The sequence below is a fragment of the Lytechinus pictus genome, chromosome 17, assembly GCF_037042905.1.
Source record: "Lytechinus pictus isolate F3 Inbred chromosome 17, Lp3.0, whole genome shotgun sequence".
NCBI classification, from domain to species: Eukaryota; Metazoa; Echinodermata; class Echinoidea; order Temnopleuroida; family Toxopneustidae; genus Lytechinus; species Lytechinus pictus.
The window spans coordinates 16603983-16619832 of NC_087261.1; the positions used below are offsets into that span (position 1 = coordinate 16603983).

General features: G+C 41.2%; 1 protein-coding gene across 2 annotated transcripts in view; it reads right to left on the reverse strand.

Annotated features, from left to right (window-relative positions):
* Window positions 1–15850, reverse strand: part of LOC129280216 (probable ATP-dependent RNA helicase DDX60) — a 119873-nt gene that overhangs the window by 1195 nt on the left and 102828 nt on the right. For both annotated transcript variants that reach the window (XM_064111740.1, XM_064111739.1), the window contains 3 exons: window positions 9094–9266; window positions 7733–7890; window positions 1015–1077 (listed from right to left, as the gene is read on the reverse strand). In XM_064111740.1, coding sequence (XP_063967810.1) covers window positions 1015–1077; window positions 7733–7890; window positions 9094–9266 — 394 coding nt within the window. The remainder of the gene's footprint in view (window positions 1–1014; window positions 1078–7732; window positions 7891–9093; window positions 9267–15850) is intronic.

Here is a 15850-nt window from a genome sequence, read left to right on the forward strand (position 1 = left end):
CAGGAAGCACAAGGTGCTAGTGTACTATAATGTGACTGTGTGTTTACCATCCATTGCAATGAGAGACACGCATTAACCGACATCGGTCTAAATTTTGAAAAGATATGTGTGGCAAATTTCTCCCCCACCTCCTGGACCCCGGTCGACCCATGAGGCACTGCAAATTTCGGCCTGTCTGGTGCAACTGATAGGTGGCGCAATTCTCGCTACCCCAAATAGCGATTTCGCCGAGATCCGGGAAAATCCCTGTAACTCGCATTGCATTATGGGATAGCTTTTCGGTACTACGACTTCCTGTTCGAAAGTCCAATGCACTGTTTTGCCATTCAGATCAACAGTGCCGTCATGCACAACAACACAACGTCGCTTTCGCTCGGAAAGTTCGTGATCACAACCCTCTCTTTCACGATACAGTTTAATGGCCTTTTCTGCTAAAGTCACTAATTCTGCCCGACGCTTTCCATTGCACGGTATTCCTCTGTCAGTTAAGATTTTTTTAAGTTCCGAAACTGATTTTTTATCCATTTTGTGGTCGACGAAAAATTGAACGGAATGAATGCTGTATATATTTAGCGTCTAATCGAATGCGATCGTGATGTCAGGCCGGTTGCTAAATGCGAAATTTTAAAATATTCATTTTTTGTTAAATTTTTTTACCAAATAAAAACATGAATAAAAATTATTTTCACGTGAAATATATATTTTTTAAATTTATAATTCAAATGGAATCAAAACTGACCAAATTAAATAAAAAGTATTATAATCTGTACATATTACGCTGGTTGGCAACGATTTCAGCGTGGTGGAAAACTCAGAATCGCGAACCTCGCGCGAGCATGACTCTGAACCGGAAGTGGTGATGACGACCCGACGGAGTGAAAATTATCTCGTCTCGCGCATTATGACATTTTTGTTCCTATTTGGGGTAGCGAGAATTAATGTGGAGCCACCAAATTTCATCTCTTTTGTAGAAAGCATATAATCTCAAACAGGATACAAGTTACATATTCTTACCTGATTCTTGCTATGACAATACCAAAATCTTTCAGCTTATCAAATGTTTCACCAGATTCCAGTCTGAAACATACAAATTCAAGACACAAAAAAATATGAAAGGGCTTTGCAAATTGTGAAAAGTGCATGGGTTGCCAATTTGGAAGCAAAAATAACTTGAAGTTATTCTCCTAACGTAGTTTGGTGTCAGAGTATATACAAGATTTTGTCACGCATTATACACTAACCCCAGGAACATGAGAAGCCTTTGATGAACAGGCATTCTCTGTCACAGCAGCTTCTCCTTGGAAAAAATTTTTACCATTAAATTTAACCCTATCCAGCCCTGTGGCAAGGGGGGGGGGGGAATAAACAGCCCCCTCTCAACATTTTTCCTTCAAGTCTTGTGCAACTTTTAAGACCAAATTTGCGACGCGCGCGCTGTTCCGAAGTTTGAAGTTATGTAACATTTTGTAAGTGCATGTCAGACCCAAAATTGCTCAAAAATGTGATTTCATGTACAAATCCAATGCAATTTCAAAATAGCCCAGGTCATACACAGCTTAGGGATAAGAAGTATGTAAATACAGACTTTCAACTCTAAACTAAATTCTTGTTTTTCAAATATTAATGCTTTGCGATATGACCCTATATACATGTAGTCCCAAATCTCTTATGCTTTCCATTTTCCTCAAGCGCATTAAAATATTTAAAATAGAAATCACATCATTATTAGGTTCATGGACTGTGCATACGGGTTGCTTCTATAGAACTATCTGTTTGTTTAAACAAACCCAGAATGAGAATATATATCATGGAATGAGGAGTATTTCAAAAAAGACTTTTTCTAGTGATTTTTTTTACTGTCTCATTCACTCTCAACCATCGAGGCACTAAGATTGTCAGCAGATAAAAACCATTGGCATACATGTACCTTTTCACACAATGTATCTCAAGATGATTACATACATGTACATGTTCCCACTTACATGTAGGTGAAATTCATCTTATAAGATACAAATTATAATGTAGCTGGGCTAATAATACCTTGTATATCTAAATTTGAAAATTTTGAGGGCAGCTTAGAAAAAGTTGTATTTTGGAAATAAGGCAATGGTGACAATCTTATAATGTGTGGAAACATACTCCTGATACCAGTCATCAAGAACTATTTCTAGTCAAAAGAAAGCTGCTAGCCATAATATCATTCTAAAAGCAAGCTTATTCTGAGCTGTCATTAAGATATTTTAGTTTTGAGATAGAAGGTTTTAACAGCCCAGAGACAATACATGCTTTGCATTTAATGTATGCTGATCTGGAATAATGCTTCAATTATTTGACGCATGGAAGGTCTAGTTATCCAGAGTCGGGGACATCCCGATAGACCGCGGGTCCGATAGACCGCGGGTCCGATAGTCCGCGGGTCCGATAGACCGCGGGTCCGATAGTCTGCAGTGTGTGTAAAATTATGATCAGATATATCAAATGTCATCGAGAGGTCCAAAGGTCAAATGATACGAGGCCATGGGGTTCTATCAGGTGCGGATCCATGGAGGGCCGAGGGGGAACTGCCTCACCCCCCCCCCACCCCCAGCTCAAATAAAAAGAGGGGGGAAGAGGGGAAAAGGGAGAGAATAAAAAAAGAAAGAGGAAGATGGGAAAAGAAGAGAATAGAAAAGAGAGTAAGAAGGAGAAAGGAAGAGAAGAAAAAGGGGAAAGGAAAGACAAAGAAAAAAGGGAGAAGAAAAGGGGAAAGAAGAGGGAAAAAAGAGGAGGGAAAAGGAAGAGAAGAAAAGAAAGGAGAAAGGAAAAGGAACGAAGAGAAGAATATTTAAATAGAGAGGAAGATGGGAAGAAAGATAAGAAAAAAGAGAGAGAGAGGAAGAGGGGAAGAAGAGAAGAAAGAGAGAGGGAGGAAGGGGAGAGAGAGAAGAAAAAATATTAAAAGAGAAAAAAGGGAGAAGGAAAGAAAAAGAAAAAGGGAGAAGTAAAGGGGAAAAGAGAAAAAAAGTGGAAGAGGGAAAAGAAAAGAACGGAGTAAGGAAAAGGGGGAAAAGAAGAAGAAAAAAGAGCGAGAGTAAGTGGGAAGAGAGGAAAAACGAGAAAAGAGGGAAAGAAAAGACAGCAAAAAGAGAAGAAAAGGGGGAAAGAAAAGATGGGGGAAAGAGAAGAAAGGGGGGAAAAGAAGAGGGGGAAAGAAAGAGAGAAAGAAAGAGAAAGGAAGGAAGGGGAATGAGGATAAAAGAAAGAAAAAAGAAAGAAAAGGAGATGGGAAACGGAAGAGGGAGATGTTGACCTGGACGTCGATTTGATGGCGCCAAAATGACGTTCGAACTATGGGGCGCCGAATTGATGTTCGATCTAGCGGGGCACCAAATTGATGTTCGAACTAGGGGAGCGCTAATTTGAATTTTGACCATAATGCGACAAATACATGTTTCAGAGAGGGGAGGGAGGGCAAAGTTATATTTCACATGATGGGGGCGCCAAGTTTATGTTCAACCGAGGGCGCCAAATTGACCTTGAACTTAGAGGGCTTCATGCAAATTCATTTTCGACCGGGGACGCAACATTGCCTGTTTATAGTAAAATATATGTCCTGCCAAAAAACTTTAATTAATGCGGCTGAATTAAAATATCCCGTTTTTACGATAACAGAAAAAAAAATGTTTTCGAGTTTTAAGTCTGTTTAACGAGATAGATACCCTGTTCAGGGTCACAAAAAAGGGTTATTGTCAAATTCAGCTCGCGCTACGCGCTCGCAATATTTGATTAATGAGGTATGCATCCTCTGCTTCAATCCCACATGTAAGTGTTAGTGTTTTTCAAGTCAACATACATAGGTCGATCCAGGGGGCAAAGATTTTGCCCCCCCCCCCATGGTGGCGCAAAAAGGGGTAAGAAACAGAAAAAAGGAAGAGAAAAGGACAAGCAATTAGAATAGGAATTATACCTTAGTCCTTCTTAAGTCAGTATATAAATACAGCTCAATAGGCTGATATGTAGTTTAAAATATCAAGTTTTGATATCAATATACAAAACATAATTCAGCTCGGACATCGATCTTTCATTATTTTGTTTTATTTACCAATTTATGTTTTAAGTGCTCTGGAAAATGTCCGTTTTATGGTTTGAATCAACATTTGCAACATTTTGTGCGCTCGCACTATATGCCAAGTAGGCCTATGTATTGTCTTTTTATATTTCATATAAGATTCTCTAAATATACCTTTTCAGGTGTCTCGATTATAAAAAAAAATAATAAAGGCCTATGAGCTAGCGCTGTGCGCTCGCGTTTTGATTGGTGAGTTATGTATACCTATATATTAATTTTATAACAAACTACTTAAATCCCCCCATTAAAAGAAAAATCCGGATCGCGATTTGCGCTCGCATTATTTGCTAAAAATATATCAACCAATGAATCCTATTCATGATTACAAAAATACTTAAAATATCCAGTTTTCAGGCCTCATGCACTGTTAACAAATTTCACACACTCATTAGGCTTAACAGATTAATAAATATGAAATAAAATTTGTATAAATTCATTATAACTAAATTGTCCCTTTTTCAGAAATAAATTTTTAGGAAAACAAAGAGAAGATAGTCATCATTCTTATATGATGACAAAATGTCCTTAGGCCTAAAATGTCTCGATCCTAGGTCAAATAAATAATAAAATATCAGCTCGCGCTTCGCGCTCGCATTATTTATATAGTGCTATCAAATTTCCCTATATACACAGTGCTGTAAACAGTGCTTAAATTGACCCTTTTCATATCGGAATTTCAAATATTATTTTCAGCTCGGGCTCTGCGCTCGCATTATTGATTTTTATGATGAAAAATGAAATGTATTCAGATTGCCAGGATTCTGTCTAACTCTAAAACATGCGCACGCATGTTTTTAGGATACAAAGCTTGATCTTATTCAAAACGTGCTAAAATTATCCAGTTTCGAATCAGAATATCAAAAAAATTTTGCTCGCGCTTTGCGCTCGCATTATTATTGTAGGAAGATACCAAAAATTACCCATCCTTTTTCATGATTGACAAACATGAATCGAATGTCCCATTGGGGAATTTGAAATCTCATCTTTTTAGGTTGGAATATCAAAAATGTTCAAGTTGCGCTTCGCGCTCGCATTATTTAATCGTTGAAATATGTATCGTCTTAATGGCTAACTGCAAAACATCCTTAACATGTCCCTTTTCGACCAGGCCAGAACGAATATTTAACATTTCTGCTCGGCTTCGCGCTCGTGGTAATTATCTAGTTATATACGCTGTTCAGGTTCACAAACATTGCCCAAAATTTTCAATTTTCAGGACAAAATACATGAAATTTCATTTTTAGATTACATAGGGCTTAAGAGATTATTACACATTTATGTTGCTTATAAGGTAAAGCTAGGAAATGACTGTTAGGACATGGGTGTTGTGCCCCCCCCCAAAAAAAAAAAAAAAAAAAAGAAGAAGAGAGAATCAAGACTAAGAAAAAATAGAGAGAAAAGGAAAGGGATAAGGATGAAATATAATATTATTTTCCAAATATTATGTCAAAATCTATCACAACCTTGTATTTTTGTAATAAAAATGTCAGCATATTTGCTTGCTCGCTTCGCTCACTGGCAACTTCTTATTAATTTTATGCGATACACCATATCGAGCCCCCTCGAAATTGTTGGCTCATTACGGCACTGGGACAACCCCTTCAAAGAAAAAAAAAAAAAATCAACTTTGAGCGGCCGATCGGGGAAATAATATGGGTGAAAAAATGGCCCCTCCCCCTAATGGCGGAAGCTGGGTCCGCCCCTGACTTACATGTAGGCTTTCAGGATATAATACATGATAAATCTATTAAAAAAAAATCAGATCGTGCTTCGCGTTCTCATTATTTATTTAGGCCTTGTGAGATACCTCAATTTGTTTTTAAGAATGAAATATCAGATTTTCTTTGACGTCTACCCCCCCCCATTTCATTTATTTTTTTTAACTTGGTGCCCTCGCCACCCATCCCGTGCACCCATGCTGAATAAATACGCCACTGATGAGGAGAATTAGTCGATTGCTTCGAGATTGCATTATTCCCAAGAGGTTATCATTAATATTATTGAAGGGTATTCTAACACAACAGTACAGAAACTACAGCTCCCGTTCACAGAATATTCTAGTAGGGCCTACTCTGGTAAGAAGTTAAACCAAATTGAGCCCCCCCCCCAAAAAAAAAAAAAAAAAATCGCTCGTGCTTTGCGCTCCCATTGATATTACATTATATATTCATGGATTTTTTTTTCAAGAACACATGAAAAAGTGGTCTTTGGTTTTTTTTAAATGTGATTATAAGATAATTCAAAATCCATTAAGGCACTTTAGTTAGCCTGGCCGGGAGGGAGTGGGCGCCATTTTTCGAAAAGTACACATATGGGCGCCAAAAATCAGGTCAAATTTGCCCCCCCCCCCTCCCTCCCCACAAAATCCTGGATCCGCGCCTGGGTTCTATAACAATAACCCAATTAGGGCAATCACCCCCTGACAACTACTTCAAGGAAAATATTATCCCCATATTTTTACCGGCGGGGACTGATACCCCCCCCCCCCCCCCGGAAATTTACCCTCCAGATAATTACCCCAGATAATTACCCCTAGTATGGAGCCTTGAAAATGCCATTAACGTGACGACATGGCGTGGTACTTTATCTTGACATGTCTTAATTAATCATTGGCGGCGGAAGGCAAAAAAATTTAGGGGGGTCCACCTGAAATTTTGGGATGGACACAGGTAAAAAAATTGACAAGCAAATCAACCAAAATTTATAGGAAGGACCACCAATTTTGAAAAATTTTTGACAAGAAAAAAGGTTATAAATCAAAATTAGGGGGACAAAAAGATTTTAGGGGGGGTCCACCTCAATTTAGGGGGGACGTAGAAAACAAATTGACAAGCAAAAAAAAGGTTCTCAACTAAAAATCTAGGGGGGACCGTCCCTCACCTCAAATTTAGGAGGAAAGGTCCCCCCCGCTTCCGCCGCCTAAGTAATTAATACGCTTATTATTTTGACATAGCGATATATTCTATCTTGTCAAGTCGATATGTCCACATGGCAAGATATGAAGTGTACAAGCCCCGGCGAGAATCCCGATATATCGCTATGTTGACATGTAACTTACTTAAGTCGACTTGGAAGATAAAATATCTCGCCATGTTGACATACATGTATAACTTTTTATAAGTGGACTGACTTGGCAGGATAACGTATCGCGCCATTATTTAGTCGACATGGCAAGATAAAGTATCTCGCCATGTCGTCAAGTCGATGGCTCCGTATGGCGTCTAGAGGGTAAATTTCCGGGGGGGGGGGGGGGGGGGTAACAGTCCCTGACGATAAAATATGGGGATAATATTTTCCTTGAAGTAGATGTCAGGGGGCGATTGTCCTTTGGGTCATCGTTATAGAACCCCAATGGACTCGTATCATTGGCCTTTTGACCTCTTGATGGCATTGGATCTCACTATATCCTGACCATAATTTTACACACACCGCGGGCTATCGGACCCGCGGACTATCGGACCCGCGGTCTATCGGACCCGCGGTCTATCGGACCCGCGGACTATCGGACCTGCGGTCTATCGGACCCGCGGGCTATCGGACCCGCGGTCTATCGGACCCGCGGTCTATCGGGCTGTAACCTCCAGAGTCTACCGCATGTAAAAGCATGTTAGAAAATCATCATACCCGTTTTCTCGTTCAATCAGCTTCCTTGAGCCATGTTTGAAGAAGTCATATGCGTATGCATTCACATAGAGCTTCTTTCCGCGGTTGTCAGCAAGGTCTTCTGCTGGTATCAGTGTTGGTATTTTGGATTGTTCTATATGAACTCCTTGACGAATAGCCTATTAGGGAAAATCCAAAATTCACAGAGGTGGTTTTGAAACCATAGTTTTACACAGATTTCTATTAATTATGATTCATAATAATATAAATGAATTCTTAAAAACGTTATGAAAGAGAAAGAAATGAGAAAGTCTTTCATCATACATACATGTATAGATCTATAACTGGTTTAATTGCATAAACTCACATTTGTGAAATGAAGATAATCTAAACTGACCGTACTCTGACCACACTGAAGATCTCCAACACATAGAAGTACATGTGGGGCAGTGTATTATTCTTGCTTGGAAAAATACCCAAAAATCTGGCAGGAATACCGTGTATGTCTTGACCACTTATCCATACCGGAATCATTTGGCAAATATTTTGTTTCATACATATAAATACAGTACTGTAAAATTTTGTTGGATTATGTTCAACTATTTTTAAAAAACATTGTTACCATGACTAGCAGTTAATGTACAACAACACTTGTGCCCAGCCATCCAAAAACCAACAATAAATTGCCAGAGAGGGTTCACTGTAAAAAGCTAAAACAATAATTTGGTCTACAAAAAGTCAAAATTAGAAAATGATGAAATGACGATTCTTCTTCTTCATACTGTCAGAATTTGAAGTTGTAAATTTAAATAAAATAGGAGATATGTGGTTCTTTTGTTACACCATTTCTTTCCGGACAGCTTGGAAGTTCATAGAGATTATACAGTGTTCCCATCTCATCCTTGAGTGAACCCCGAACTTCGAACCTTGTTTCTCCTCATTCTTTTAATCTCTTCTACATTCAATCAAGTATTTGTGTAGATAATTGTTGATCAATTTTGACAAGTTATATGTCGATTGAGTAGAAGAAATAATCAGTTGTCTCACGAGGGGTCAAATGTTGTTGGAGAGTGACATTTCGTCTGCGAGCTGCTAGACTTTGTCAGGCAATGAAGAAAGACGCTGCTGTACATGGAATCAGCAAAGGGGTCAGTGCACCCGGCTGCACGCTATTGTCTGGCTCCACTCGGGAGTGAGCCACGCTGTGATTGGCCGATGCTGCTGGAAATCAGTGCTCACGGCGGGTGCTTCCTGCACTGCAGGAATCATGTTCTAGCTTAGAATGTTCTCTACCAAGCTCAAAAAAAATCTCAAAATTTATTTTTGGCAAGTTATTGTTGGTTTGGGTGTGGCAGGTCACATTTGATACCATCAATTAATACCTGAGATATGTCTGCATCAAACTCCTCGAGATCCTTGTCCTTGTTACCAGATGTCATCACAAATGGAGACAAGGTTGTGCCCTTGTTGGATGAGGCTGTAAGCTTGGTAATTAGGTTGCCTTCTTCTCCAGAAGTATTCAATGAAGGCGGTGATAAGACCGGTGGCTGTATTGCTGTGAATTAAAGCATTGATTGACTTTGATTTGGCTACAAAGTATGAGCTGCAAAGGTTCCATTAGTTACTCGTGTCTGTGATGTGTTGGAACAATGAAGGCATGGAAATTTTGACCCCAAAATCATCATTTAGCATTTTTTAAGTGTAGGAAAGAAATGGAAACATCATCCCTATTGCATTCCATATACTAACTAGCATCATTTTTTTTTAAACTTAAGGATCATTGTTGTTGTTTTTTTTAAACATAGAACTGCCAAGCCGCTTTGAGCAAGTCTGAATGCACAGACCCTACTCTAAACTTGATGAACTTTAGGACTTGAAAGTGGTCTAGAAATGTAGCAGACCATCTGTGTCAATATTTGAACTTTGATTTTTAGTAGCTACACTTCATAATCCCATTTCTTCTCTTTCTGACTAACACACACACATACATGTTACTGTTATGTGTTTGTATGAATTACTTGGCACTACATGTATATCTTCAACACATACACTAAATAATCAAGTCCAAGCCGGCAATATTTAGTTCCAAATTCCAAGACTTTTATTCAGGCATCACAGATTACTATGGCAGTGTACTGCATGTGCAGACGTCAGTGATGTCATACTGCTTTTTACATCAATGCGCATACATGTATAATCGATAGTGATAATCGATAATGAACAATACATGACATCCCCCTTCTCTAATAAAAAGAAACGAAATTGCATGGTATTTCTGTTTTTTGTTTTCGCTATCCACTGTTAACAAACAAGACACAATGTAGAAGACATGTGTATCACCTTTAAACATGGCTCATGAAAACATATAAAATCACATCCATGTTATTCACTTCCAGATATGAAATATTTGGTATGTTTGCAAAGATATCTTTTTTTTTTAAATAATTTTTTATACATCAATGATACAAACTGATCATAGCATACTATCATTGTATCAATCCACAATTTCCTTCCCTTTTTGAATGAAATATTTTTTTAGTTCTTTTCCTTTTGGGAACTTCCAACTTTCAGTTAAATCCAATCAATACACTTGTAATAATTACTAAACACGTATAAGGTAAAGAAGCAATTTACCTTCCATTATCATTTTAGCCCCAAATCATTTTTTATACAATATTCTTTAAACATGTGATACAACAAATCATAAGCAAACATTATGGTATTCAAACTACCAATTGTTTTTTAACATAGAACACATAAAGACTTATTGTTCAATGAGTCGTCTTGGTCGCTTAACATGGCAACCACTCCGAGTTCTGTAAGTCCGTCCTGTTGTTTGTGTCTTGTCAGACTTGTCTGTTCGGTTTGTGTTATTTTTGTCTGTCATGTTCTCTGGTGTGACTGTTGGTGGGTCATATGCAAAGTTCACCTTTTTGGGTGTCAGTTTGAGGTCTCTAAGGTGACTTCTATTCCGTCTTAGTAGACCACCATTAGGGGTTTGAATAATATATGAACCTCGTTCCTGACAGACATCCTTCACTGTGACGGGAGTCCATAGTCCAGATTTCTTGTCTAGGACAGTTGCCTTCTGGCCAATCTGGAGCTTGGATAATGACTTGACCCCGCGTTTGTCATGTTCATCTGTCTGTTTCTTGCATTTTCCTTTAAGCTGTTTTTGTATGTCCTCATGGGTTGGTACTTGTCTGTTGTGCACTGTAGGTAAATCATTTCTGACCACTCTTCCATAAAGTATCTCTGCTGGAGATGGAAGGTTTGCCTCTATTGGTGTTGTTCTAAGGCACATTGCAAGGTATACATCCTCCTTATTCTCCACGCACTTTCATATCAGATTTTTGCAGGTTGGACAAGCTCAGGTTATCTCTTCTACATGTACATCTTTGTTGATACCAGGCAAGTATACTGCCGCACTGGCTCTCTGTTGTGATTTCACAATTACTTAATGTCCAATGTGGATCTGATCAAGTATCTCCTACCTGAGTGGAGTGGGTATGAACACTCTATCTCCTTTCAATGGTATACCATCTTCTGGTGAGAGAGTGTCACGGCATGACCAAAACTGTCCGATTTATTTCGGAAGTTCACTTGGATTCTCTGGTCATCCTTCAATCACTGTGTCTACCAGCTTACTAAGGGTGCTATCCATGCTGATGGAATTTCTAATCTCATCCAGCTTGGAGTTTGAGTATTGCATAGTGTGTATCGTCATATCAAAGTCCATGGTAGATTCCTTCTCTGGACCCAAGCGCAACAATGCGTCAGCAAGTAGCATCTCCTTGCCTGGTCGATACACTATCTTGAAGTAATAGGGCTGTATCCTGAGCATCATTCTCTGCAATCTTGACGGAGTTTCAGCAAGGTTCTTATGATGTATGTTTTCAAGTGTCTTGTGGTCTAACTCAATGATGAAGTTGGACCCAAATACATAGGTATGGAACCTTGTCCATCCAGAGACCACTGCAAGTAACTCTCTCTCGATATTAGCATATTGCTGCTCCGTTGCAGTCAATGCCTTGCTTTCAAAAGCCACAGGCTTGTTGTCCTGAAGAAGAACTGCTCCTAGCCCTCTTTTAGAAGCATCAACTTGTATTACTGTTGGCTTTGACGGGTCGTTGTATCTCAAGGTAGTATACTCTGTTAACTTGTCTTTCAGATGCTGGAAAGCCAACTGGTGAGAGGAGTTCCACTGCCATTTGCTGTCACTGCGGGTCAGGCTTCGTAGGGCATCAGTATGCTCGGCTAACCGTGGCAGGAATGGTGACAAGTACTGCATCATCCCTAGAAATCTCTGGAGATCCTTCACATTCTCAGGAGATGGAAATGCTCTGATAATGGCTACTTTGTCTGGGTCAGGGTGCACGCCTTCTACCTCGTAGTAGCATCCAAAGAACTTCACTGAGGAATCTTGCAATCACACTTCTCAAGATTGAACACCAACCCGTATTCTCTTGAAACCTTCATCAGGTTGATCATGTTCTTATTATGTTCCTTCTTGTTTTGTCCGAACACGACAATGTCATCTGCAATGCCTATAGTACAATTACAATGCTCTAAGATGAGGTCCATCTCTTCCTGAAAGGTGTCTTGTGAAACGTTGAGTCCAAACGGCAATTGCTGGTATCTATTACGACCATATGGGGAGTTAAAGGTCGTTAGAAGACTCGACTCTCTGTCAAGGACTACGCTCCAGTACCCATGTCGGGCGTCCATCTTGGAGAAAACCTCCGCACCACTCAACTTGTGCGTAATCTCTTCAAGTGTTGGAGTCTTGTGGTGGGTGCGCTTGCATGCTCTATTCAAATCCTTGGGATCAAGGCAAATTCTGAGCTTCCCATTTGACTTTCTGCTTACTGCTCGGGACGACACCTGATCTGTTGGTTCAGTTACCTTCTTGATAACTCCTAGCTCTTGCATCCTGTCAAGCTCATCCTTAAGCTCTTTCTGTAGATGGATTGGTAATTTCCTGGGCACTGGTACCACTGGCTGGGCATCCTCCATCAATGTGATATGGAACTCTCCTGGAAATCATCCGATTCCAGTGAAGCGGTCTGGAAACCTCTGCTGGAGGTCCTTCTTATCACGGAGTGGTAGGTGCTCCTTCTGCTGTAACGAACAGTTCAGAATCACCAGCTTCATTGCCTTAGAACTTGGCAGACCCAGAATAGCTGGACTCTTGGTGTCCACAATGTAGAAAGTTGTATCCATCCAGTCACCATCATGTCGACAGAGAACTTTCACTATTCCATAGTGAGGAATAACAGAGTCATTGAAGGCGAGCAACCTCACACGCCTCTGAACTATGAAAATACTTACCATGATTTTCTTATTTACGAAATAACTGGATATACTCATTTGATTTGCTAGTTCATTACGATTAACTTGCACGCTGAATGAAAAGTACACAATTTTCCTGCGCGGGCGCTGCATCTCCCTATTAAAGCACTATCCCAAGATCATCGTGCTTTTTGGCGTCCATTTCCTCTCATGAGCCTGCACGCAAGACATGTTGCCACGCAAAGGCGAGGGGTAGGTGGGAGGGTTCAAATGAGTATATCCAGTTATTTCGTAAAGAAGAAAATCATGGTAAGTATTTTCATAATTTACTATCAATAACTGGGATATACTCATTTGATTTGCTAGACCAACACGGATTCAACGTGAAGGTCCTTTAAATAAAAGGAAGTAAAGGAGTTGGAAGAGCGCCAAAAGGCAGCTCTTAAAATGTTGTCTAAGGCGACTCCATTAAAAAGAGCCCAAGAAGTAGCAATACTTCGAGTATCATGGGCTCTCGGCCCAGTGTCTGAAAGGAGGGCATCATCACCAGCTGACTTGATCGCCTCAACGGTCCAGCGGTAGATGGTGTCTCGCGACGCTGCCGCAAAGGGCTCGCGCGACGTGACAAACAACTGATCAGAGTTGCGAAGCGTCTTCGTTCTATCCAGATACCATTTCAACGCCCTGACCGGGCACCAGACTTTGTCCTCGGCAACCGAGGAAAGGTCTGAAAGGGGAGCTAGGAAGAACTCAATCAAACCAGAGGTGGCAGTCTGGTTCTTGGCAATGAAGGACGGTGTGGGAATCAAGCGGACTCCATGCCGTTCCCACTGGATGTGACCGGGGGAAATACACAAAGCGTGAATAGAGCTGTGTCTTTGACCGGATGCAACAGCGATTAGAAAGGCAGTCTTGACAGACAAATCATGCAAGGAGCTCTTGGCCAGAGGCTCAAACGGAGGCTTAGCCAAGGCGTTAAGCACAGCCGGGAGACTCCAGGAAGGAGCCAGACTTTTCTTCGGAGGTCGCTTTAGGAAAAACGCTCTCATCAGCCTAGATAGAAGACTGGAATTAGAGACGTTGGATCCATCTGGGAATCCGGAATGAAACGCGGCAATAGCCGACCGGAAGCCCCTGATGGTGGAAAGCGAACGACCGATGTCGAAAAGGTGCACAAAGAAATCCGTGATCGCGGCAAGAGAAGCGTTGCGAGGATCAACAGACCGCGCAGCGCTCCAATTAGAAAATCGGCCCAAACGAGAATTGTAAAGATCAAGAGTCGAGTTTCTGCGACTTTAAATCACCAATTGTGAGGCACGATCAGAAAGGCCTAACGCTTTCGCGTCCTGCCCGATAACGGCCAAGCGGTTAAGTGGAAGACCGCTGGCCGAGGATGCACGATCCCCGACAGAGGTCGAGATACTATGTCTGATCTCAGAGGAAGTATGAGTGAGTCCCCCTCCAACAGTTCTAAGAGCTGTGGAAACCAGCACCTCCTTGGCCAATTGGGGGCCACTAGAAGAAGCCAAGCTTGGTCTTCCTTCACTTTCCTCAATACCTGCGGTATTAGGCAGAATGGAGGAAACGCATAGCACCTCCGATCCCCCAATAAATGGAGAATGCATCCAGGGAAGTTGCTTCTGTTTCGTTGACACGAGAGCAGAACGTCAGTAACTTCCGATTGAGAGCCGTGAAAAACAAGTCTATTTCCAGGGGCCCCCTGTGGGCTTGGATAGACTGGAATATCTCCGGGTGGAGCGACCATTTGGATGGTAGGCACCGGCCCCGGGACAGAATATCGGCTATCAGGTTGTCGCTGCCTGGAATGTACGAGGCAATTGGAACGATCTTCGCATGGCGTCACCACTCCCAGAGCTCCGCAGCGAGGGCGTTGAGAGAGCTCGATCGGGTATCGCCTTGGCGATTGATGTACGCCGCAACTGACTTGTTGTCTGTGCGAATCAGGACCGTTTGATCGACTAACCTGTGTCGGAAATGCTGAGTTGATGACAGCCTTCATCTCCAACACATTGATATGAGGCAAGGTGCGTTGAGACGACCAGAGACCATCTCCCCCGCACAATGGCCGCCCCATCCCATAAGAGACGCATCTGTGGTCAGAGCGGCTGATGGGAGGGGAGTGCGGAAGGGCTTACCCTTCGCTACAAAGGACGTACGTGTCCAGGCGCATACCTACCAACCTTTGAAGACTAAAAATAGTAAACTTTTTTACGTGGACTATGAGGGAGCAAAGCGACCGAGCGGGGGTGGGTGTGGGAGGGGGTAGGGAGCTCTTGGTACTTTCAACATGGAGGAATGTCCTTTTCCTTCACTTAAAACTCATTTTTCAACACTTATGCAACCCCTCCCCCACAAAAAACAAACCAAAAACAAAGACTATGCAAAATGCATAGTGAACTCCCAGTTTGGAGCTTGTCAATACAGGAAATATAGAATTAGAAAGCATCACAGCCTGACAGCTAACGTCACCATGTCAACCATTTCTCAAGCTAGGCTACGCTAGTGCAGCTCAGCCACTGAACATAGCACAGCTCACAGTCAATCATCACCGCAACACAGGCGGGTATGAAACTGCATTAGCGCCAATACATGTATACACTCGGGCACTGACCGTTACTCACCAAAAATCCCCACAGAAAATCCTGATTTCGGTCTGAAAATTGCGGGATCTGTGCCAAATTTCCAGAGCACCAAGTGGCTTAGTTCAGATTTGAGAAGTGGAGTCTCCGAAAACTACTCTAAAATGAAAAATCTGTGATTTTCTTCAGAGCTCATGATCTTATTTTCTTGCACATTTAGGATGGTATCTTATAAAATTAATCCAAT